Raw genomic sequence first — 23,719 nt, 5'->3', positions numbered from 1 at the left:
GGGGGATGGACGTGATCTTGGGACACGGGAAACATCATAAATAGGAGCCAGTTGCCAATTCTGACCCTGTGACTGTAGTGAGGACCTTGCAACGGTCATAACATAAGCATAAAAAAACGGTCATAAGTCCTCTTTGCCAGTACTGTTGTAACTCTGAACAGTCACTAAATGAATGGTCATAAGTCAAGGACTCCCTGTCAAGCTAAGAAAAGAGAGGTTTTATGTTGTGTTTAGTTTAGTGAATGGCCACTAAATGAATTGTTGTAAGTCAAGGACGAACTGTAGTCATAAAACCATAATAATAAACATAATATTAAAAATACACATCTCAGGTTTGTTAAAAATTGTAAGCTTCCTGGCAGCAAGGAACTGGGTAGTTTGCAAAAATCCAAAGGTGCCAGCCCTCTTCTCCCAAACCTTACCCACTTCTGCAACATTCCCCACCCCCAGAAATAACCAGCCTTAAGCAGATGGCAAAACCCAGTTTAGAGTTTCATCTCCAAGAGACTATTCAGCTGTTGACTGAATTGCATACTCAGTGAAGTTGCTTAATTGCCATTTTTCACCCGCCCTCTGAAAAAGCGTGTTTGATTATCCAACCTGGCCATCTGGAGACACACCTGGGGCATTGTTTGCACACTCACTGTCCAGCCGTTGTGGTTTTTGAGGGGCCGGAAAGTCATACCTCTCAAGGTTGGTCAACCATGCCGACTTTTTTAGACAGGGAAAAAATTGTTCAATGCAACTGTGGTCAAAAACAATATTTTTTTTTCCTCCCACGCGCTAAAAGGGGTTTGTAGGAACGAATTGAGCAAGGATGCAAATTGCACATTCCTATTTCCGGTCTCTGTCGGTGGAAATGTGAAATTTCTGCTATCGTCCACACCCAGAAGGCCAGTAGATCTTCTTCCAAGCTTTGTAGCTTCAGGGTTGTGGAAGAATTGGAAAAGCTTCAGTAAAAAAAAACTTCCAGGTTTCCAAAGGAATGGAAAACGTCAAAAAAAACAAACAAACCCCAACAACCTACAGATATGGATCTTTAGATTGCAGAGGAACCTTCCCCGCTCCCCAAAAAACGAGAGTCTAAAAGAAGTTTTTCGGCATATGGGCTGAAGAACATGGTCTCCAGCCAGGATCTCTGTCCAAACAGGAAGGAGATCAAGTTCCTGTTGAATGTTGAGAGCCTCCAAGATTTTGGGGGATAAGGAAAGGACATGGGGAGGGGGTCTTTTAAGGAGCTTAAGGATGCAGATGCTCGGAAGGGATGGAGGATGGGTTTCTATGGAAACCGAAATAACAGAAGGACATCCTGCCTGGTCCAAGGTTGAAGGCATCTAAGGAGGCTTTTTTGAGGGCCATCTCTCTTGACTTGGCTTCTCTATAGGATTCCTCAAAAAGAAATTTTGGGGCCTGGGGAATGCCACATTCTGGAATTAGGGGCAGACTTTTAATGTGGGGGCTTTGGGGTAGGAAGCCAACATCTCACGTTGATCCTCCAGGTTGCCAAGGGGCTTCTGGGCTGGACTACCAACAGGAGAATCCAGTAGCGGCCAAAATTGTGGAAACCTTTTGGGAAAAATGTATTTTTGAGGTTTGATGGTTAATAATACCACTTTTTTGGGGGGGAGTTTCAAGATAATGCTATTCCATGGCTGGAATGGCCTGGGAACAGCCCAGACCTTCACCCAATTAAAAATCTATGGAGCCGACTAAAGAAACTGGTTAGTCAAAAGCAGCCCAGCAATAAAACCCAGTTAATAGAAGCCATCATTCGATCTTGGTTTCACATTAGAACAGCTGCAGAACTAAAAGACTTGGTTCACTCCATGGGAAGATGTGGCAAGGCCGTCATTCATGCTGGAAGTTACCCAACTATTCACTGACATGGTGATCATTTTTGCATATCTCGTTTTTTCTACGTGTTTCACTTTTCTTCTTTCTACTGTAACTGCTATTCTAATAGCAAATCCTTCCTAAAAGTTATTGCATTACATTCTTGATTCAATTATCTTTCCATTGATATATAATTTTATGGAGCTACTCATCCCCTCAAAAAAAGTGGTGTTATTAGCTAGTTTTAAAAAATACACTTTTCCCAAAAGGTTTCCACAATTTTGGCCACTATGTACAGTGATGGTGGAGAGGCCTTCCGGGGAGTCTCCTTTCTCCAATCTGGTGCCCATCAGATGCATCAGGATGACAAGTTCCCACGCCAGACCCACATGGATTACGACTTTCCAACGCAACGGAAGGGCACCAGGTTGGAGAAGTGGCATCTCTAAAGCTTTCCACTAAAACAACAAATCCAGGCAAGGGATTAACTCTCCAACCATTGCTAAGGCCGTCTTGCAGCCTCCAAGCAAGCCAACTCTACTATCTAAGATTATCCAGCAATCACCCCTTTGATAATACATTTATTTCCAGCTCCCTGGAGAAAATATGAAAAAGTGAAGTCAAATTTGGATAGTCGTAAAGATTTGGAGGGGATTTCAAGCTACACAATCAATGTTTTTGGTGGGAAGTGGAAAAAGAATGAGATTTCACTGTAATTTGGAGTGGGGGTCTTTTCTTGAGGGATTCTAGATGGTCCCCTCAGGAAGGAAAGAAAGAAAAAGGGAAGGAAAGCGAGAGGTAAAGAGAAAGAGAAAACAGAAAAGAAAAAAAAGGAAAGAGAGAAAGAAAAAGGAAAGGAGGAGAAGAGAAAAATAGGAAAAATTAAATTGAAATAGAAAATAAAGGAAGGAGGGAGAAAGAGGAGGGAGGAAAAAAGGAAGGAGAGAGAAAGAAAGAAAGAAAGAAAGAAAGAAAGAAAGAAAGAAAGAAAGAAAGAAAGAAAAGGAAATGAGGAGAAATAGCAATAGAAATAATAGAAATAGAAAAGGAAGGAGAGAGGAGGAAAGGAGGGAGGGAGGGAGAAAAAAGAAAAGGAAATGAGAAGAAAGCAGAGTGAAAGAAATAGAAATTGAATTAGAAAAGAAAGAAAGGGAGGGAGAGGAAGGAAGGAAGGAAGGAAAAAAGGAAGAAAGAGAACAAAGGGAGAAAGGGAGAAAGGAAGGGGAAAAGAAAAAGAGAAACGAAGAAATTCACAAGGCATTATATAATTTCCTATTTTCACTGCTTTGGGGCCAGGCAGAGATCCTCCTGCTGAAATACCAGGCTGCCCTTTCCATTCCCTTTGAGAAAAGATTTTTCACACCAGGCCTCTCTGCTAGACAGACAAAGTGTCGTGTAACTTAGCAACCACAATCACAATTATGCCACCCACCACATCCCTGCAGACCCTAATAGCTACTTCCCAGCCTTCAGGCTCCTACTTGAGATGGAGATGGAAGATTTTAAGAAGAGACCGGACAGCCAGTTCTCTGAAATGCTTGCTTGAGCCATGGGGTGGACTAGAGGACCTCCAAGGTCCCTTCCAACTCTCCTATTCGTTGGAGAAGGAGGAGGGTTTCCTGCTTGAGTCAGGGGGTGGACTAGAGGACCTCCAAGGTCCCTTCCAACTCTTCTATTCGTTGGAGAAGGAGGAGGATTTCCTGCTTGAGTCAGGGGGTGGACTAGAGGACCTCCAAGGTCCCTTCCAACTCTCCTATTCGTTGGAGAAGGAGGAGGGTTTCCTGCTTGAGTCAGGGGGTGGACTAGAGGACCTCCAAGGTCCCTTCCAACTCTTCTATTCGTTGGAGAAGGAGGAGGATTTCCTGCTTGAGTCAGGGGGTGGACTAGAGGACCTCCAAGGTCCCTTCCAACTCTCCTATTCGTTGGAGAAGGAGGAGGATTTCCTGCTTGAGTCAGGGGGTGGACTAGAGGACCTCCAAGGTCCCTTCCAACTTTTATTCTGTTTACTCTGAGAGGCCACCTTGTAAACCAAGCCTGGGGCCCACCTTGTACCAACTCGGAGCTGGGTGCAAATCCCGACACGAGAAAGGATCACTTGATCGAAATTTGGCCTCTATTCGTATTTACGACAGTCCCAGTGTCCCGTGATCCCCCCTTTGCGACCTTCTGTCGAGCAAAATCCACGGGGAGCCCAGATTCGCCCGAACAATTGTGTGACTAACTTAACCCCTGCAAGGGGTTCAGTTAAAAACCGTAGCAAAAACAGTCGTAATACGGGGCCAAATTCGCTTAAAATCTGTCTTGCTTAGAAAACAGAAATTTTGGGCTCCATTGCAGTCGTATGTCGAGGACTATCTATGTATCTCATCACTAAGTGAGAAAAAAAATGGCAAAACTGCCAAAACTCTGCAAATATTCCCAGAAGGAAATCATGGTTTATCAAAATACACGCAGGAGGACTCCCAATATCACGTTTACGTTATATTTCATACAGAAAATCTGCATTTCATTCGGAAATGAAAGAAAAATTAAGAGTTTTCGTTATGCGGGGAAAATATATATATTTTTTCCCTCGAGCGATTTGTAAAAACTTCCATCCCAAAAAAAACAACAACAACCCCAAACAAATCAAAACTCAACCTAACACATTTGATCGCAGGCGCTAAAAGAAGCTTGGGCTCTAATATTTCGTTTTGCAAAAGGTGGAAATTATTCAGAGCTGAATTTGGGTGGGGAGAAAAAAAAACCCAACACAGTTCGCTTACAAAAAATAAATAAAAAGTTTTACCTGCAAATAATGATGAAGAACTTGGTGAGCAGGAGAGCTTGCTTCAAGCCAAGTTCGGCTACCTCGTCGCGTGAAATTTGGGACACCGAAGACGTCAGTTGTTGGGTTAACACTTGCAAGACGTCCAGAGGTAAAAGTGGAATTTCAGATACGGAGTCTTCGGGCCTAAAGGAAGAACAGATAACAGGCACTGTAGCAGAGGAGGTATTCAGCCGGTTTAGACCGGTTTACCCGAACCGGTAGCCCACCTGCTCAGGCTCTATGCCCGTGATGGTGAACCTATGGCACGAGCGATATCGGTGGGCACGCCAGCTCAGCTCCGACATGCATGTGTGCGCCGGCCAGCTGATTTTCGGGCCTTCTGGGCCCACTGGAAGTCAGGAAACTGACTGTGGCCTCTGGAGGACCTCCGGGAGGGTGGGAAAGGCCTTTTCTGCCCTCCCCAGACTCCTAGAAAGGCTCTGGTGTCAGGTTATGATGTCGTCTCAAATAAATTGCATTCACTCCAGTGCTGACATCTGGAGCCTGGGGAGAGCGAAAAACGGGCCTACCGGGCCCACTCTGCCATCGCGTGCCAAAAGCGGGGTGAATGGGCACATGCGCAGGGGGGTGGGCGGCATAGAATTATGGGTGTGGGCACACGCACACGCGACCCCCCCTGCACTCCCCCCCCACTTTTGGCACGCAATGGCATAAAGGTGAGCCATCACTGCTCTATGCCATCCTATTTAAGCACGTTTTTGAGGCTGGGTGGAACCCACCATTGCAACGTGGGCTTGCAGCCTGACATACAGGTAGTCCTCGACTTACAACAGTTCATTTAGTGACCGTTCAAAGTTACAACGGCACTGAAAAAAATGACTTGGGACACTTTTTCACACTTACGACCATCCCAGTGTTCCTATGATCATGGATCGAAATTCAGATTCTTGGCAACCAACTTGTATTTATGACGGTCGCAATGTCCCGGTGTGTGTGTGTGTGTGTGTGTGTGTGTATGTGTGTGTGTGTGTCACCTGATCCCCTTTTAAGACCTCCTGATGAGCAAAGTCAACGAGGAAGCCAGATTCATTTAACAACCGTGCTACTAACTTAACAACTGCAGTGAACCCTTTAACAACTGTACCCAGAAAGAAGATAAAATGGGGGGAAAACTCAGTTAACGAATGTCTCATTTAGCAAAGGAAATTTTGGGGGCTCAATTATGGTCATAAATCGAGGATACCTATAAATACAGGGTCCCATCCACCTATATTTGCAAAGTAGCAAAGATGGAAAGCAGCCCAAAGGAAAATGCCTTTTCTGATAAGTCCTCAACTTACGGCCGTAATGGGAATCTGCCCATCACAGTTGTAAAACGGGCCCGTGATGTGACTGACCTGCTTGTACAACCACACGATTCGCTTAACAACCGTGGCAAAAAAATGACTGTAAAAAAATGGGACAAACAAAACGATCTTGTTTAACAGTGAAAATTTTGGGCTCAAGCTGTGGTCGTAAATTGAGGATTACCTATAAACACGGGGTCCAACTTGACCCCAAAAGTTGATTCAGCGAATTGATTCCTGTCTCGTGAAAGGCAAGAGATCAATCAGCACCCTGCAGAAATCTGGTGAAATAACTCACATTTTATGTGTATTTTCTCTTTTTTTAAAAAAAAGAGAAAAAAAAATGCCATTTTTGTCCTTGAGTGTGTTATTTTCTTCCCTGTGTCTCTCACACAATTTCTTGTTGGGAGGAGAGGCGGACTTTATGTACAGCATCCAGCAGAGCTGGAGAAAGGACAACACAATTCAAGATTTATTAAGGCTTTGCTCACGAATAAAGGGAAAATCGCCCCGTTTAGAAGAATGAAGAAAAATTAGGGACAAACACCCAGGGAGAAAATGAGGTGGCAGCTGTAGAGAAATCCAGAAATTGGGTTTTAGAAGATAAACATCCTTTTTTAAAGGGAAAGTATATAGCCCAGTGACGGCTAACCTTTTTGCCGTCGCGGGCCAAAAACGGGGGGAGTGCAGGGGTTTTGTGGGCGTGGCCACACCCACAATTCAATGCCCCGCACGCAAGTGTGCGTGGCCCCTCTGCACTCCCCCCGCTTTTGGCCCGCGACGGCAAAAAGGTTACTGGTGGGCCCAGTAGGCCTGGTTTTTGCCCTCCCCAGGCGCCAGAAGCTTTCTTGGAGCCTGAGGAGGATGAAAACAGTCCATTTCCTGACTTCCGGTGGGCCCAGGAAGGCCCGAAAATCAGCTGGCCGGCGTGCACATGGCTAGGGCAACTCTCGCGTGCCCAGAGATATGGTTCCGTGGGCCACCTGTGGCACGCGTGCCATAGGTTCGCCGTCACGGATATAGCTAGTCCTTGACTGACAACAATTCGTTTAGTGACGGTTCGAAATTACAACAGCACAGGAAAAAAGCGACTTAGAACCATTTTTCACACTTATGTCCGTTGCACGTGATCAAAATGGCCTGTGGTCACGTGATCAAAATCCTTGGCAACTGACTCGTATTTATGACAGTCGCAGTGTCCCGTGATCCCCTTTTGTGACTTTCCGACGAGCAAAGTCAATGGGGAAGCCAGATTCACTTAATAACCATGTTACTAACTTAACAGTTGCAGTGATTCACTTAACAACAAAGGGGCAAAACGCACTGAACAAACGTTTTGTTTCACAATGGAAATTTTGGTCTGCATTGTGGTCATAAGTCGAAGACTACCCTATGGTTGAAAAACTAACAGCCAAGTATTTTTTTTAAAGATTGCCTAAGAAAGCGTCAACCTACGCAGGCTGACCAAGACAAGGGATCATTCAAATGGTGCATCCATGAGGACTAGCTGCATGGTTCCTTGGTTTTAAGTGCACTCCGAAACAATAGCCACATCCACACCAAACGGACTCTGTCCAGTTTGATTTCCAGACATTGCAGGCAGTCCTCGATTTTACAACCATTCGTTTAGTGACCATTTGAACTTACAATGGCACAGAAAAAAGCCAGTTACGACCATTTTTCACACTTATGACTATTGCAGCATCCCAACGGTCACATGCCTGGTAAGTGACTCACATTTATGGCGGTTGCAGCGTCCTGGGGTCATGTGATCCCCCTTTTGTGACCATCTGCCAAGCCATGGGGAAGCCAGATTCGCTTAATGACCATGTGACTTACTTAACGACTGCAATGTTTCACTTAACAATGGTGGCAATAAAAAGTCATCAAACCCTACTCAATTCACAAATGTCTCGCTTAGCAGTGGAAATTTGGGGCTCAATTGTGGTTGGAAGTCGAGGACTACCTGAAAAATTGGACACGACTCATTTAACAACCAGAAATTCCAGTCCTAATTAGGGTCATGCATTGAGGCCTATCTGTAAAGTTTTAATTCTATTTTTATTTCAATGGATGTCAATCAAATTCTTGGCATTTAAGTTACCTTCTCGGTTCCAGAGAATGGACAGCGATGATCTTCTCAAAATTGGCCACAAAGGCTTCTAACCATTGTTGGAGGTAGGACAAATCTTTCTAGAAAAATAAAAACACAATAAAATAGAAGTTAGAAACAGGGGGGGAAAAAATGATGCCCTTTTCACAGTTCCAGGCTCAGGACCATTTGGGATCTTTGTCAAGGTGACTGGACAAGGAAGGAAGGCCTTCCAGATGATCTCAAGGAGGCCCCTTTGAACTTTCCTCAGTGTCAGTCTCTTCCTTGAAAAACCAGGAATCCAGTAGCGGCGCCTAGCTGAATTCGTGGATTTTATTGAAAGTCTCCATCTGTCCGACATTCCATGCACAATCTGCCCTTGGGGCTCCTCTGAGCTTGGTGGTTTTCTTGCAAACGTTTCATGACCCAACTAGGGAACATAATCAGTGCTAGAAGGGAGTGGGGTGTGTGGAGAGGAGGAGGGGTAGGACTGTAGGGTACTTGCTGCTCTCTGGGTTTAGTTGCTTCCTTGAGTTGGGACGTTTCACAACCCAACTCAGTAGTATCATCACTGCTAAAAGCGTTAGCCTCACTCCTTCCTACCACACTGATGATGTTACCTAGTAGAGTCGTGAAATGCCTGCAAGAAAACGACCAAGCTCAGAGACCACCAAGGATGCTACAGTCCTCCTTCTCCTCCCTGCAAACTTCACTCCCTTCTAGCACTGATGATGTCCTTTAGCTGGGTCAAAAAATGTCTAAAAGAAAACTACCAAGTTCAGAGACCACCAAGTCCTCCTCCTCCTCTCCCCAAACACCATCCTCCTCTTCTACCACGCATGATGTTCCCTAGCTGGGTCACAAAACATCTGCAAGAAAAACACCCAGCTCAACCACACAGTCATTTTCCTTCTCCTCCTCCCTGCAACTTTCCCTGCATTCTAGCACTGATGATGTTCCCTAGATGGGTCCTGAAACGTCTGCAAGAAATCCACCAAGCTCAGAGTGCACCAAGGACCCCACAGTCCTCCTCCTCTTCCCCACCTCTCCTCTACAAACCCCACTCCCTCCTAATCCTGATGATGTTCCCTAAACCGGTCCTGAAACGTCTACAAGAAGACCACCGAGCTCAGAGAGCACCAAGCACCATTCTTGAGCTACAAATAATATTCTCCTCTCTTGGTACAACCTTATTTAAACACACTTTACGCCTCTGATGCAGCAGCTCAGAGAAGCTGACGCCTTTTTGTGAAAATTGTAGGTGGGAAAAAGCGCTAGCAGACGCCTCCCGATTGTGTGAAGCTCAGCTCACAAAAGATGAAGACCTTTTAATAACACAGGTTTGTTGGAAAAGCTGTTAGCAGACGCCATGTTTTATTTTATTTTTTTGCACAAGACGCCTGAACCAAAATTCTTTCATCAAAACACAAAAGAATTCATGTCTTTTTGCCGTCACGGTCAAAGATCTGTTGTGAGTCTGCAACAACACATCGAGTTTTGCTTTTATTAGGAAAGCGTTTCTGGACTTTGTGCTCAAGACAGGAAGAAAAAAAAAATTGAAGTTCTGTGCTTGGCTTTTGCTGACAAGATGTTTATTACAGGAAGAGTTAATATCTACCTGCATGTAAACGTTAAAATCCGAGGCTGTAGTTTGACTTTATATTTTAGGGTGCTGAAAAAAGTCGGAAATCAATGTTTTTTCTCCCCCAGCCCTCCCTTTTACATGTAGTCCTCGACTTATGGCCTTCTGACAAGCAAAGTCAGCCAGATTTGCTTAACAACTGTGTTACTTACTTAACAACTGCAGTAATTCACTTAATGACTGGGAAAAGAAAGGCCGTAAAATAGGACAAAGCTCACTTAACAAATGTCTCACTTCGCAACAGAAATGTTGGGCTTCATTGTGGTCATAAGTTGAGGACTACCTGTGTTTCTTTCTCACTTTACCACTAAGTTTTTAAAAAAAAGCAAGATCAAACGTTAAAATATTAAGAAAATAAATATTTACGTTCAAATCTCAGACTTCTTTCTTTCCCTTTCTCCTTTCCCTCCTATCTTTATTTTCAATTATACAATAAACCTAATTCAAAAAAGGTAAAAAAAAAAAAGAAGAAACCCCTAACACTACATTTGCAACCTGGTGAACGTATCCCAACATTTCAAATTAGAGATGGGACAATATGTCAAGGAAGCTGTGGGGACCCTCAATTTCTCCTCCACCCACCCACCCACTCTGCATTTCCTAATTGTTTGCATCTTGTTTGCATTTTAAAAAACTTTTAAAATGTTGCATTTTCTACCAGCTCCAGATGCAAACAAGTAGGAAATGCAGAGTGGGTGGGTGAGTGGAGGAGAAACTGAGGGTCCCCACAGCTTCCTTGACATACTGTCCCATCTCTAATGAGGTGGTTGGGGGACAGATGACCTTCAGGTGCCCCCTGCACCCAGCATCTACTGAAAACAGGAGTGAAAGCAGTTGGCTAATCTTTGTTGGCAAACAAAGCTCTCACAGGAGAGCTGGTACAGCATCGTACCCTGTTGGGGACTGGCGCCTGTGCTTTCAGCTTTCGATTTACAGCTAAAATCCAAACACGAGATAAGGATAATATACGTAGCCTGGAGTCCTGACTTCAGTTTACAAGAGGAGATCATGGGAGGTTTAGACTATTAAAATATTTAAAACCATTTAAACCATTAAGACACCTTCTATGGCCCAAGTACGGCGCGGGGATTGCAAAAGAGAGTCTGCTCGGTGTAGTGGTTAAGGCACCAGGCTAGAAAACAGGAGACAGTGAGTTCTAGTTCTGCCTTAGAAACGAAGGCCAGCTGGGTGACTTTGGGCCAATCACCGGGAGACAGGGAGTTCTAGTCCCGCCTTAGGCATGAAAGCTGGCTGGGTGAGTTCTAGTCCCGCTTTAGGCACGAAAGCCAGCTGGGTGATTTTGTGCCAATCACTAGGAGACAGTGAGTTCTAGTCCCACTTTAGGAATGAAGGCCAGCTGGGTGATTTGGGACCAATCTATCTGTCTCAGCCCAACCTACCTTGCACAGTTGTTGTTGTGTGGAAAATAAAGACGAGGAAGTTGTGTGGGATATGTTTGCCTCCTTGAGTTATTTGTAAAAAATAAAAAGGCGGGATACAAACAAACAAATTGTGTAAGAAACAAAGTGTGTAGGGGTTCCTGAGCAAAATATGCATCCCCCAAAAACAATTATTTCTGGCCCAGAGGAAATAAATAGTTGGAACTAAGGGGCAGGTAATAGCTAATCATTGGGCTTGAGGCTAAATTCTCATTGAGCAGAATTTGTAGAATTACAGTGGGATTTATTGATTTTCAGATTATTTTGTCAATTTGCAAAGGGCTGAACTTTCAAATTCAGCAATTCTGCGCAATCAATAGAGTTGAAAAGCATCATAAGAGAACCCGGGGAATGTGATTACAGGTAATCCTTGATTTACGACCGCTCATTTAGTGACCGGTGTTAGTGCTGAAAAAAGGGACTTAGACACGGTCCTCGTATTTACGACCGTTTCAAGAGTTCCCACAGTTAGGAGATTGTGATTCAGGGGCTCAACAACTGGCATCATCATGTATTTACGATAGCGCTGAAAAAAGTAATTTATGACTATTTTCACACTTACAACCGTTGCACCTCCACATGATGAAAATTCGGATGCTTGGCAACTGTCTCATACTTATGACGGTTGCAGTGTCCCGGGCTCACATGATCCCCTTCTGCGACCTTCCAACAAGCTAAGTCAATGGAGGAGCCCAGATTCACTTAACAACCGTGGATTTAACTTGATAACTGCAGGGATTTGCTTAATGACCAGGAAGGCCACCAAAGGGGGCAACACTCACTCAACAACTGTCTCGCTTAGCGACATAAATTTTGGGCTCCATTTTGGTCGTAAGTCGAGGATTACCCGTCATTGGAAGCCAAAATGAGGCTGCGCACCCAATCTAGCAAACAGCCTGGACTCCAACGATGGTTTTCACCAGGACTTTCCAACTGCAACAACCACAAGCAGGAAGGCTGAAGCAACACATTGTGAAATTGTGACACATTTGTTGCTGGCGACAACTTCTTTGACCCCAATGTGAGAAACTGGAATTTATAACCCTGAAAAATTTCTGATTACTAACTAACTAACACTAACGGAGTTGGAAGGGACCTTGGAGGTCATCTAGTCCAACCCCCTGCTCACGTACTAGGGATTCGAACCGCCGAACTACCAACCTTTCTGATCGACAAGCTCAGTGTCTTGACCACTGAGCCACCCAGTCAGGCATGTTTAAGTGTCTCCCAAAATCTGCCTCTGACTAAATTGACAACAGGTTTAAATTAGTATTTAAAACAAAAAACTGGAGCATTTTGAAAAGAGTGGACTTCAACTCCCAGAATTCCCCAGCTGGCCAGCCTGAGGAATTCTGGGAAATGAAGTCCACTCCCCCCCCCCCCACACTTCTTAAGGCATGCTGGCTGAGGAATTCTGAGAATTGAAGTCCACCCCTTAAAATGCTCCAATTTGAGAAAAAAACCAGAGCTTAAACCAGCGATTGCATTTATTTTTCTCAAAGTTCGCAGGGTTCTCTCCACCAGTGTGTGTCTTTGGCTGCACAACTCAACAACACAACATTGTTGCTTCCTTTTTTTGTGTCAACATTCAAAACGCTTCTTGCATCACCGCTATCCAGAAGCTGAGCACAGTGGGTTCAAGGATATATGCATAAATGTCTCCCCCACACCAATCCCTGTGCTTAAAAAACCCCATCCCTAAAAGTTCTGAGTTCAAGATTTGACAGGTCTCCTATGGCTTAACCCTAACTCTAACCCGGGCTTTCTTTCGCGATAGTCCTCGGCTTATGACCAGAATAGGACCGCAACCTTTGTGGTTGAGCAGATTTTACAATCATTTTTCACTATGGTTGTTAAGCGAATCATGTGGAATCCTGTTGTTAAGTGAATCACGTGATTCCGGCTTCTGAATCCTGAAATGAGGATGGACTCAGGAGAGATGTAAAGTCAAGTCATGAGACGGCTTGGGTCAGATCCCAAATCTACCCATGGGGTCATTTAGAGTTGATGACACATAACCTGCCCGTCGAATTTCACAACCTCTGAGCAAACCTGGTGATGTTAGACAAAAGGAATTATTTTACAGGTCCTTCTAACGTCAAACCCGCCTTTCAGAAAAGCTCTACATTCTGCAAGTCTCAACTAGGCCCAAACAAGACCACTCCATTTCCAAGACTCTGGACTCCAGAACCCATCATCCCCAGCCTTATCTCCCACCTGGAAACCTCTCCCAAGTGGTCCTCACCAACCATGGCCCTGTATTTCCCACCAAACTTTGATTCGGATGCCAAATGCATCTGAATTCCACTTCACAAATTCCAGTAAATACCGTGATCATGTTACCTAGTTCGGTAATGAGACGTCTTCAAGAAAACCACCAAGCTCAGAGAGCACTAAGGACCCCGTAGTCATGGTCTTCTTCCCCCTTTCCTCCTCTCCCTCTCCACCTCCTCATTCTCCTCCTTCCTGCAAAAATCCCATTCCCTTCTAGCACTGATGATGTTCACTAGTTGGGTCATGAAATGTCTCACCCAGCTCAGAGAGCACCAAGGAACCCACAATCCTCCTCCTCCTCCTCCTCCTTTCCCAAGGACCAACTTGGATGCATGGCTTGGATGTCCTTCGCAAACCTATGCAAACGCTTGGCTCAAGACTGGCCAAAATTGCACATTGCAATGACACATCCCTAGATCGACAATCCCCACACCTGTACAGGTAGGACCAAACCCAGCTCTCTTCTCCATGCATGAAGGACCAGGGATGCCCTTAGGGCAGGATTTTGCAAGGTTTTACCTGGCACGGTGCAGCAGCACAGCCCTTCCACGCAGTGGTGCTTAGGGGCTCCATCACCGAAGGATAACTTTAGACGGTAAAGACTACAGATCCATGTGGGAGATGAGGCTGCCCCCCTGCCCAACCTCCCAGAGAGGTGAGAGGGGACAATATTTCCAAAGAAACTGAAAATGCCAACCAAGAAAAGTTTGCAGAGAAACTGAGAGTGCCGAGCAAGGATGTGACTTTCGCAAAAAAGGTTTCTCAGTTGAACAAGTTCCAGGAAATGCCAAGTCACGACAAGACAACACTTCCTTTCCTGCCGAACGAGAGGAGCCACCACAAAACAGTGTCTCCGTTGCGCTTGTCGCAAGCGAACACGCCCCGAAGCTGCTGCTAAACCGAACCAAAAACAAAGAAATCGAAAAAGTAAAAAAAATACATTTATAACCAGCAAGTAGCCCGAAGCTGGCCTTCGTTTTTTTCCCCCCCGCGGTCGAATTCTCGTTCTGATTCCTCGCATCATCCCCATGCAAGCACCTGATTTTTATGGAGCGGATTATTTCTTGCAGCACACAAAATAAAAGCGTAAAAATAAAAGAACAAAAAAGGAGAGAAGGAGGGGGGGAAAAAAAAGGAAAAAGAAACTTCACAGACATCTGGCATGTTTTGAAGAACGATGCGCACCTTCGGGGGACTTCCGGAAGAGGTTCTGACGAGCGTCAGCCGTGAAAGTTGAAGATGTGAAAAAGGGACACGAGAAAGAACAGATCAGGGGAAAAAAAACAAACAAAAACAAACAAACACAGGATGCGGCACGGATAGTACAGATAGTTCTCGACTTACAACAGTTCGCTTAGTGACCATTCAGAGTTATGGCACTGAAAAAAAGGTGACTTATGGCCCTTTTTCACATTTATAATCGTTGCAGCCTCCCTCCCAGTAGTCACACAATCAAAATTCACATGCTCCTATTTATCTCCGTGGTCCTTCTGACGAGCAAAGTCAAAGGGTAAGCCAGATTCACTTAACAACCACGTGACTTGCTTAACAACTGCAGTGATTCACTTAACAAGTGTGGCAAGGAAGGTCGCAAAATAGGGCAAAACTCACTTAACGAATGTTTCATTGGGCAATGAAAATTTGGGGCTCAATTGTGGTTGTAAGTTGAGGACTACCTGTATAGGTTTTGGTTAAAAGATTAAAAGAAAGCACACCTTTCAACCAAGGAAGGTCATAAAAACAGGGCAAAATTCGCTTAACAAATGTCTTGCTCGGCAATACAAATTTTGGGCTCAGTTGCGGTCGTAAGTCGAGGACTACCTGTTCCAATTTGGGTCCCGCTAGAGAACACACGGTATGAAAGGAGCGAGTTAAATCGACTCGAGGCGCCCACGGATGGATTTCCTGTTTTTTAATGCTCAGTGTGATAACGGAGAGAATCACAATCGTTTCATCTGCAAGATCAGATCAAAGATAATGAGATGTTTGCTTTGCAACGGATGTGTAAGCAGGACAACAATCTAGTATATTGGTCTACAGGCAGCCCTCGCTTTATGACCGCCCGTTTACCGAATGTATGAAGTTACGACTGCACTGGAAGACAAAACCTATGACTGGGTCCTCGCAATTAGAGCTGTGTGGTCTGAATTGGTTGTACTTCCTAGGCTTGGCCACAACAAGAATTGCCACACCCTGGTGTCACGTATTCGCCATTTGCAACCTTTCCAGCCAATTCTGATGAGCAACGTCAATGGGGGAAGCACGATTCGCTTAACGACTGCCTGACTCACTTCCCTGCAGTGATTCACTTAATAACTTCGCAAAAAAACCCGGCACAATATGCTTAACTTTACTTAGCAACAGAAATTCAGGTCCCAATGGTGGTCATAAGTCAAGGAATACCTGGGGGAAGTGACAGGCACTTAATGATGGGGTGATTCATTCACAACTGCAGGGATTTGCTTAACGACTGTGGCCAAGCCAAAAGGGGAAGCCAAAGTTGCTTAATCAGCAGAGAAAAAAGGTTGTAAAATTGGATGGGATTCTCTGAGTGATGACATCACTTCCAATTGTGGTCATAAACCGAGGACTACCTGTATAGCCTTGCTAAAAGTCAGGAGTCTGGATCCCACTTTTCGGATGCACAAATCTGCACTTCAGCCTGCAGGATGATCCACACAATACAGGAAGTTACAACGGCACTGGAAAAAATGAGTTATGGCCATTTTTCACACTTATGACCATTGCAGCGTCCCCAAGGTCACGTGGCCAAAATCACGACGCTTGACAACTGATTCATATTTGTGACCGTTGCCGTGGCCACGTGATTCCCTTTTGCAACCTCCTGGCAAGCAAAGCCCATGAAAAACCAGAATCACTGAGCAACTGTGGTACTACCTTAACAACTGCAGTGATTCGCTTAACATATGGGGGGACACACTCTGGACCTAGTTTTTATCTCTGGTCAGTGGTTGAGTGGCCTCGATATAGGGGATGTAGATATCGAACCCTTGTCATGGTCTGACCACTCGCTCCTTCGACTTGACTTTCTGACCGCCGTACCCCGTCGCAGGGAGGCGGAACCGACCAGGCGGTTCCGCCCCAGGCGCCTGATGGACCCTGATAGGTTCCAGATGGAGCTTGGGCCATTTCCTGAGACTCTAGCTCATGACTCGGCTGATGACCTGGTGGCCGCCTGGGATAGGGCGGCTGCCGGGGCTTTGGACCGGGTCGTGCCTTTGCGGCCTCTGACCCGGCACCGAACTCACCTAGCTCCTTGGTTCTCCGAGGAGCTGAGGGAGATGAAGCGCCGGAAAAGACGCCTAGAGAGCAGTTGGAGGGCCAGTCGTTCCGAGTCTGACTTGACACTGGTAAGGTCTCATATTAAGACCTACCTAGTGGCGATAAAAGCGGCGAAATCTAGCTATTTTGCCGCTCTTATCGCGTCATCAGATAACCGCCCAGCCACCCTGTTTAGGGTGACCCGCTCCCTCCTCCATCTGGGAGCGCGGGAGGACCCCTTGCAGGGCCGAGCTGAGGATTTTGTACAGTATCTGGATGATAAAATAACTCAGATTCGGGAAGACTTGGCCGCCGACTGGGTTAGTTCAGACGAGATGACTGAGGCAGGCCTTGAGAATGTTATCTGGGAGGAGTTCGATCCTGTGGCTCCCGAGGACATGGACAGGATCTTGGGACGGCTGAACGCAACCACATGTTTATTGGACCCGTGTCCCTCCTGGTTGGTGCTGGCTTCCCGGGAGGTTACACGAGGCTGGCTCCAGGGGATTATTAACGCTTCTTTGAGCGAGGGTGTCCTGCCGGCCGCCTTGAAAGAGGCGGTGGTGAGGCCTCTCCTCAAGAAGCCATCCCTGGATCCGGCTATTTTGGCTAACTATCGTCCAGTCTCCAACCTTCGCTTTATTGCGAAGGTTGTTGAGAGTGTGGTGGCGCGACAGCTTCCCCAGTACCTGGATGAAGCTGTCTATCTGGATCCGCTCCAGTCCGGCTTCAGACCTGGGTACAGCACGGAAACGGCATTGGTCGCGTTGGTGGATGATCTCTGGAGGGCCCGGGATAGGGGTTATTCCTCTATCCTGGTCCTATTAGACCTCTCAGCGGCTTTTGATACCATCGACCATGGTATCATGTTGCGCCGGCTGGAGGGACTGGGAGTGGGGGGCACTGTTTTGCGGTGGTTCTCCTCCTATCTCTCCGACCGGTCGCAATCTGTGTTGACAGGGGGGCAGCGGTCGACCCCAAGGCGCCTTGTTTGTGGGGTGCCGCAAGGGTCGGTCCTCTCGCCCCTCCTGTTCAACATTTATGTGAAGCCGCTGGGTGAGATCATCCGTGGTTTTGGGGTGGAGTTCCATCAGTACGCTGATGACACTCAGCTGTACATTTCCACCCCAGACCATCCCAATGATGCCTTGGAAGTGATGTCCCAGTGCCTGGAGGCCGTGCGGGTCTGGATGGGGAGAAACAGGCTTCGACTCAACCCTTCCAAGACCGAGTGGCTGTGGCTGCCGGCGTCCCGGTATAGCCAGCTGACGCCATCGCTGGTTATTGGGGGCGAATCATTGGCCCCCACAGAGAGGGTCCGCAACTTGGGTGTCCTCCTGGATGCGCGGCTGTCCTTAGAAGGGCATATGACAGCCGTGGCCAGGAGGGCTTTTTGTCAGGTTCGCCTGATACGCCAGTTGCGTCCCTTTCTGGACCGGGACTCCCTACGCACGGTCACTCAAGCACTCGTCACTTCTCGTCTGGACTATTGTAACGCTCTCTACATGGGGCTCCCCTTGGGGTGCACCCGGAGGCTCCAACTGGTGCAGAATGCGGCTGCGCGGGGGATTATGGGAGCGACGGGGCGCTCCCATGTGACTCCTCTCCTGCGCGAGCTGCATTGGCTTCCGGTGGACTTCCGGGTGCGCTTCAAGGTGTTGGTGATTACCTTTAAAGCGCTCCATGGCTTAGGGCCAGGGTACTTACGGGACCGCCTTCTGCCACCAATAGCCTCCCACCGGCCGGTTCGCTCCCACAGAGAGGGTCTCCTCAGGGTGCCGTCGGCCAGACAATGCCGGCTGACGACCCCCAGGAGGAGAGCCTTCTCTGTGGTGGCACCTACCCTATGGAACAATCTACCCCCAGAGATACGAGTGATTTCCGACCTCCGGATTTTTCGTCGGGCCCTAAAAACTCATTTTTTTCAACTAGCTGGTCTGTCCTGATTTTAGGGTTAGTTTTAAAATTTTTAAAATTTTAATATTTATTTTAATTGACAAGTTTTAAATTATGAGCCAAATTTATAAATTATCTTAATTTTATTTTAATTGTGATGTTTGTTATAGATGTTTTTTATCTGGCTGTTCACCGCCCTGAGTCCGAAAGGAGAAGGGCGGTATAGAAATGCGAATAAATAAATAAAATAAAACAACCGTGGCTAGAATGGTTGTAAAACGGGGCAACTGTCCCTTAACAACTGTCTTGCTTAGGCAGCAGAAATTTTAGGCACATTTTGTGGCCATAAGTCGAGGACTCCCTGTGCACAGCAAAACCGAGACCTGGATGATGATTTATTAGGTTGAAACTGACCATAATTCCTAATACAGGTGGTCCTCGGCTTATAACAGTTCGTTTAGTGACCGTTCCAAGTTACGACAGCACTGGAAAAAAATGACTTGTGGCCATTTTTCACACTTACAACCGTTGCGGCATCGCCACAGTCACATGATCGAAATTCAGTCGCTTGCCGACTTGACTCGTATTTATGACGACTGCAGTGTCCAGTGGGGGTCACATGACTCCCTTTTACAACCTTCTGACTTAACAAACATGGCAAGAAAGGTCGTAAAACGGGGCAAAATTCACTTAATAGAATTGTCTCGCTTAGCAACGAAAGCTCAGTCGTGGTCATAAGTCGAGGACTAAATGTATTTGATGGAGATCGAAAAATGCATTTGGGTTCCCAGCATGGGAAAAATACTATAAGGCTACAAGCCTATTATGGATCAAAGAATGGATAACCTTGGATAACCAAAGACTGTTAAATCTGGAAGGACACGATTTAATGAAGGGATGGCATGCCTTTATATGGAGCTCACGAAATAAAATATATAAACATTTCAATAACCACACTATCAGGAAATCTTCAATGAACACATGGCAACAAATCAAATGCAAACACTACATGAAAATTCCCGGCTGGCTATCAACGATAGAAGCAATAACTCACCCCAACATATTACCAAAACAAAAAATCTTAAGATATATAGAGAAATAGTAGATGTACAGGGAAAATTGAAAACTAGGGAAGAACTTAAAGAACAAGGAATAGTAATAGACTGGTGGCCCTATTCACAAATAAAGATAAGATACAGAAAGGACCAAGAGGACGGAGGAATAGACTTAAAACAAAATCGATTGGACAAATTACTAGAATCTAAAGAAGGGAAATTAATTTCGAAAATTTATAAATATTTACTTGAATATGATTTGGCAGAAGAATTGGTTAAAGGGCAGATAATAGCGTGGGTGAGGAACATTGGGCACAGTATATAGTTAGAAGACTGGGAAAGAGCATGGGAAAACAATTACAGCATGACAAAATTATAAAGAAAACCACTATAAGATGTGGTACCGATGTATCTGTCCCCCGCAAGGTTAGCAAAAATGTACCCGAATGTAAATCCAGCCTGTTGGAAATGTAAAAAGACACAGGGAACTTTTTACCATGCTTGGTGGCCTTGCCCAGAAATTAAGAAATATTGGAACAAAATAAAAACATGGATATTAGAAATAAGAGATTACGAAATTGAATTAAAACCCGAAGTCTTTTTATTAGGCATGATTAAAAAGAATATTAGAAACGATATAAAATATTTAATGCTTCACATTATTACGGTGGCTAGACTAGTGTTAGCACAACTCTGGAAAATAGATCGTTTGCCAACGGACCAGGAGCTAATACAAAAAAATCTATATATGCGCAGAAATGGACAAATTAACTTTAGAGTTACAGGACAAGGAAGACTCAAAATATTTTACAATATGGAATAGATGGTAGCAGTGCATAAACCAGAGGAGGGGGAATGGTTAAAGATGAAATTTAGAAGAAATCAACACAATTAAAAACAGCACTGTCAGAGGGATAGAAAAGGAAATAAGTCACTGTGTGTCTGTATATATGTATATATAATAATAGAAAGCAGGCAATAGATGAAGTTGTGTACTGTATGTGTAAATTTGTTTTTTGATTAAGAGAAACTTCTATGTTTTTTATATTTGTTTTAAATTTGAATAAAGTTTTGTTTTAAAAATTAAAAAAAAAGAAAAAAGAAAAATGCATTTGTTGCCTGGGGACCCAGAGAGAAAAGGAGGATTTACGCACCAACGATGCTTGCTTACCTTGACTTTTATTGTGTCTTTTTAAAGTTTTAGAGTAATCATTTTGTGGTTGTGATATCTCTGGGTTGTTGCTTTTTTGTTTTGGGCGTTCCGCTGTTTGAACAATCTGGAACCCAAAGAGTTCCTCTTATCTTTTCAAAGGTTTACATTTCAATTTTATCATTTTACACTCTGTAGTTTTACTGCTGATGTGTGAGTTGTGGCTTGAAGTACGAATCTTTTCGAGGAAGTAGCTTCTACATAAAAGTCTTCCCCAACCCTTTGCTCTGGACAGGGGGTCCTTGATTTACAACCGTCCGTTTAGTGACCGTTGGAAGGCACCGAGAAAACCGACTTACAACCGATCGTCGCTGTTACAACCCTGGCAGCATTCGCAGGATCCCGCGAACAAAATTGGCAACCAGCATGTAGAGCTAGTCCTCGACTTACGACCGTCCGTTTAGTGACCGTTCGAAGTTGCAACGCCACTGAACGGGTTTTCACACTTACGACCGTTGCGCCTCCATAGTCACGTGATCAAAATTCAGACGCTTGGCAACTGACTCGTACTTATGACGGTCGCAGTGTCCCTGGGGGTGGGGGTGCGGGGGTCACGTGGTCCCCTTTTGCGACCTTCTGACAAGCAAAGTCAATGGGGAAGCCGGATTCGCTTAACAACCATGTGAGTCACTTAACAACAGCAGTGATTCACTTAACAACTCTCTTGCTTAGCAAAAGAAACTTTGGGCTCAATTCTGGTCATAAATTGAGGTCAAACAGTATTTATCAGGGGTACACAGTCCTGGGATCACAGGATCACCATATGTGACCTTCCCAGCTGACTTACGACATATATAGTCAATGGGGGAAAGCTGGATTCTCTTATTAACAACCACCTGATTCACTCAACGAAGGTGACTCACTTAACAACCCAGCGAACACAGCTCACAAATTTGGACGTGACTCTTTTACCAACGGCTTTGCCGACCAATGGAAATTCTGCTCCCAATTGTGGTTGTAAAATTGAGGACTTTTCCTGCAGTTTTCCCAGGATTCGATTGCCTGCATTGGACGAGGTTGGGGAAACTGAGGCAGGTGGAGATGTAATCCCCCCCACCACTTGCCCTATTGGGATACCTTGATGGCTTCCGCCATCCTCGTCTTCACACCCCTTCCCCAAGACTCGGGCAAGGGATGAATCCAACAAGTTTGCTGGGAACGGAGAAAGTTCAGGATTCAAGTCCCGACTTGTCTGAACCACGCAGCAAATCCGGTTTTCTCTGCATTTTTTTCTCCCCACCTGCAACCAGGACGGCACAGAGCGAAAGAGCGAGAGAGAGAGATGTGGTAGCATCCAAAATTTTCACGCTTCAGAAATGTCCTTGACTTACAACAGATCGTTTACAAAGTTACAACGGCAATGAAAAAAAAGTGACTTATGACCTGTTTTTCACACTTACGACCGTTGCAGCATCCCTGGGGGTCACGCGATTAAAATTCAGATGCTGAGCAACTGATTTATACTTATGACGGTTGCAGCGTCCCGGGTTAGTGTGTTCCCGTTTTGCGACCTTCCAACAAGGAAAGTCAATGAAGAAACCAGATTCATTTAACAAACGTGTGATTAACTTAACAGCCAAAGTGATCCACTTAACAGCTGTGGGAAGGAAGGTCATATAATGGGGCAAAACTCCCTTAATAATTGTTCTCGCTTAGCAACAGAAATTTGGGCTCATTTGTGGTCATAGGTCAAGGACCACCTGTAGGTCATAAGCCAAGGACTTCCTGTAGAGAAAGAAAGAGAGAGAGAGAGAAAAATGCAGGATGGGAATATGATAGTAAGGCAGGGGGAGACGATAATGGAAGTCTTCGACTTACGACCACATGTCCTTTGATAAGCAAGGCAGTTGTTAAATGCGGGTAGGTAAGTAAAGTAAAATAAAATGAAGATAAAGTAAAATAAAATACAATAAAGTAACTAAAATAAGATAATAAAACAATACAATACAATAATACATAGTAAGGCATAGGAATCTTTGATTTACAACAATTGAATCCGAAGTTTCCATTGCTAAGCGAGAGAGTTGTGAAGTGATCTTCCCCTCATTTTAGGACCTTTCTTTCCACAGTCGTTAAGTGAATCGGGCTTCCTCATTGACTTTGGTCGCGAAAGGGTTTCATGTGACCTGCGGGACACTGTGACTGTCGTAAATGTGAGTCATTTGCCAAGTGTCAGAATTTGGATCACGTGACCACGGGGATGCTGTAACGGTCGTAAGTGTGAAAAACGGTCATAAGTGACTTTTTTCAGTGCCGTCGTAACTTTGAACGGTCACTAAATGAACTGTTGTAAGTCGAGGACTACCTATAAACTAGCCCACCTTCTCCATTCACATGATTGCACACATGCACACACACACACACACAAACACACATATGACTGCCTGTGTGGGAGACCCCCCCACTACCAGTCTCCTGGATCACACAACTGCCTTGTCACACAATTGCACAACCCCAGGGCGAAAGGGAAATGAGGGAGTGTCGACCGCAGCTTCTCCCACGGACAATGCAAATGGAAGGAGGTTGTGTAATTTGTCTATGGATGAGGCACCACCAGGTGATCCCATATAGGGTTGCCTAACTAGGAATAGAAATGAAGAATTGTTGGAAAAAAAATAAAAATAACGGCAAACTTTTTATGCCTTGTTGCCAAATCAACAACACGGACCAGCGAGTTTGGCCTGCAGGGGTATTCTTTATCTTTTTAATTGGAGGTAGGTGTGTGTGTGTCTGTTTGTCATAGGATTGTGGAAGAAAAAGAAGGAAACAAACGAGAAATAAATATATACAGTTCTCGACTTACAACAATTCATTTAGTGACCATTTGAAGTTACAACAGCACTGAAAAAAGGGAGTTACGAATGTGGCTCAGTGGCTAAG

The 23,719-nt window shown here is 45.1% G+C and overlaps 1 protein-coding gene across 6 annotated transcripts in view; it reads right to left on the bottom strand.

The window, feature by feature from the left end:
- The window catches only part of NBEAL2 (neurobeachin like 2), a 143,075-nt gene that overhangs the window by 89,763 nt on the left and 29,593 nt on the right, over positions 1 to 23,719 (bottom strand). For 4 of the 6 annotated variants that reach the window (XM_060684485.2, XM_087893163.1, XM_087893161.1 and 1 more), the window contains exons 2-3: positions 8,054 to 8,142; positions 4,622 to 4,786 (exon numbers count right to left, since the gene is read on the bottom strand). In XM_060684485.2, the coding sequence (XP_060540468.2) occupies positions 4,622 to 4,786; positions 8,054 to 8,142 (254 nt within the window). Of the gene's footprint in view, positions 1 to 4,621; positions 4,787 to 8,053; positions 8,143 to 13,915; positions 14,032 to 23,719 lie in introns of those variants that run through there. The other 2 variants (XM_087893160.1, XM_087893162.1) reach the window with 1 other exon arrangement.

The sequence above is a fragment of the Pantherophis guttatus genome, chromosome 4 (genome assembly GCF_059756535.1).
Source record: "Pantherophis guttatus breed Tessera chromosome 4, ASM5975653v1, whole genome shotgun sequence".
Lineage (NCBI taxonomy): Eukaryota > Metazoa > Chordata > Lepidosauria > Squamata > Colubridae > Pantherophis > Pantherophis guttatus.
This window is presented reverse-complemented; position numbering and strand designations above follow the sequence as displayed.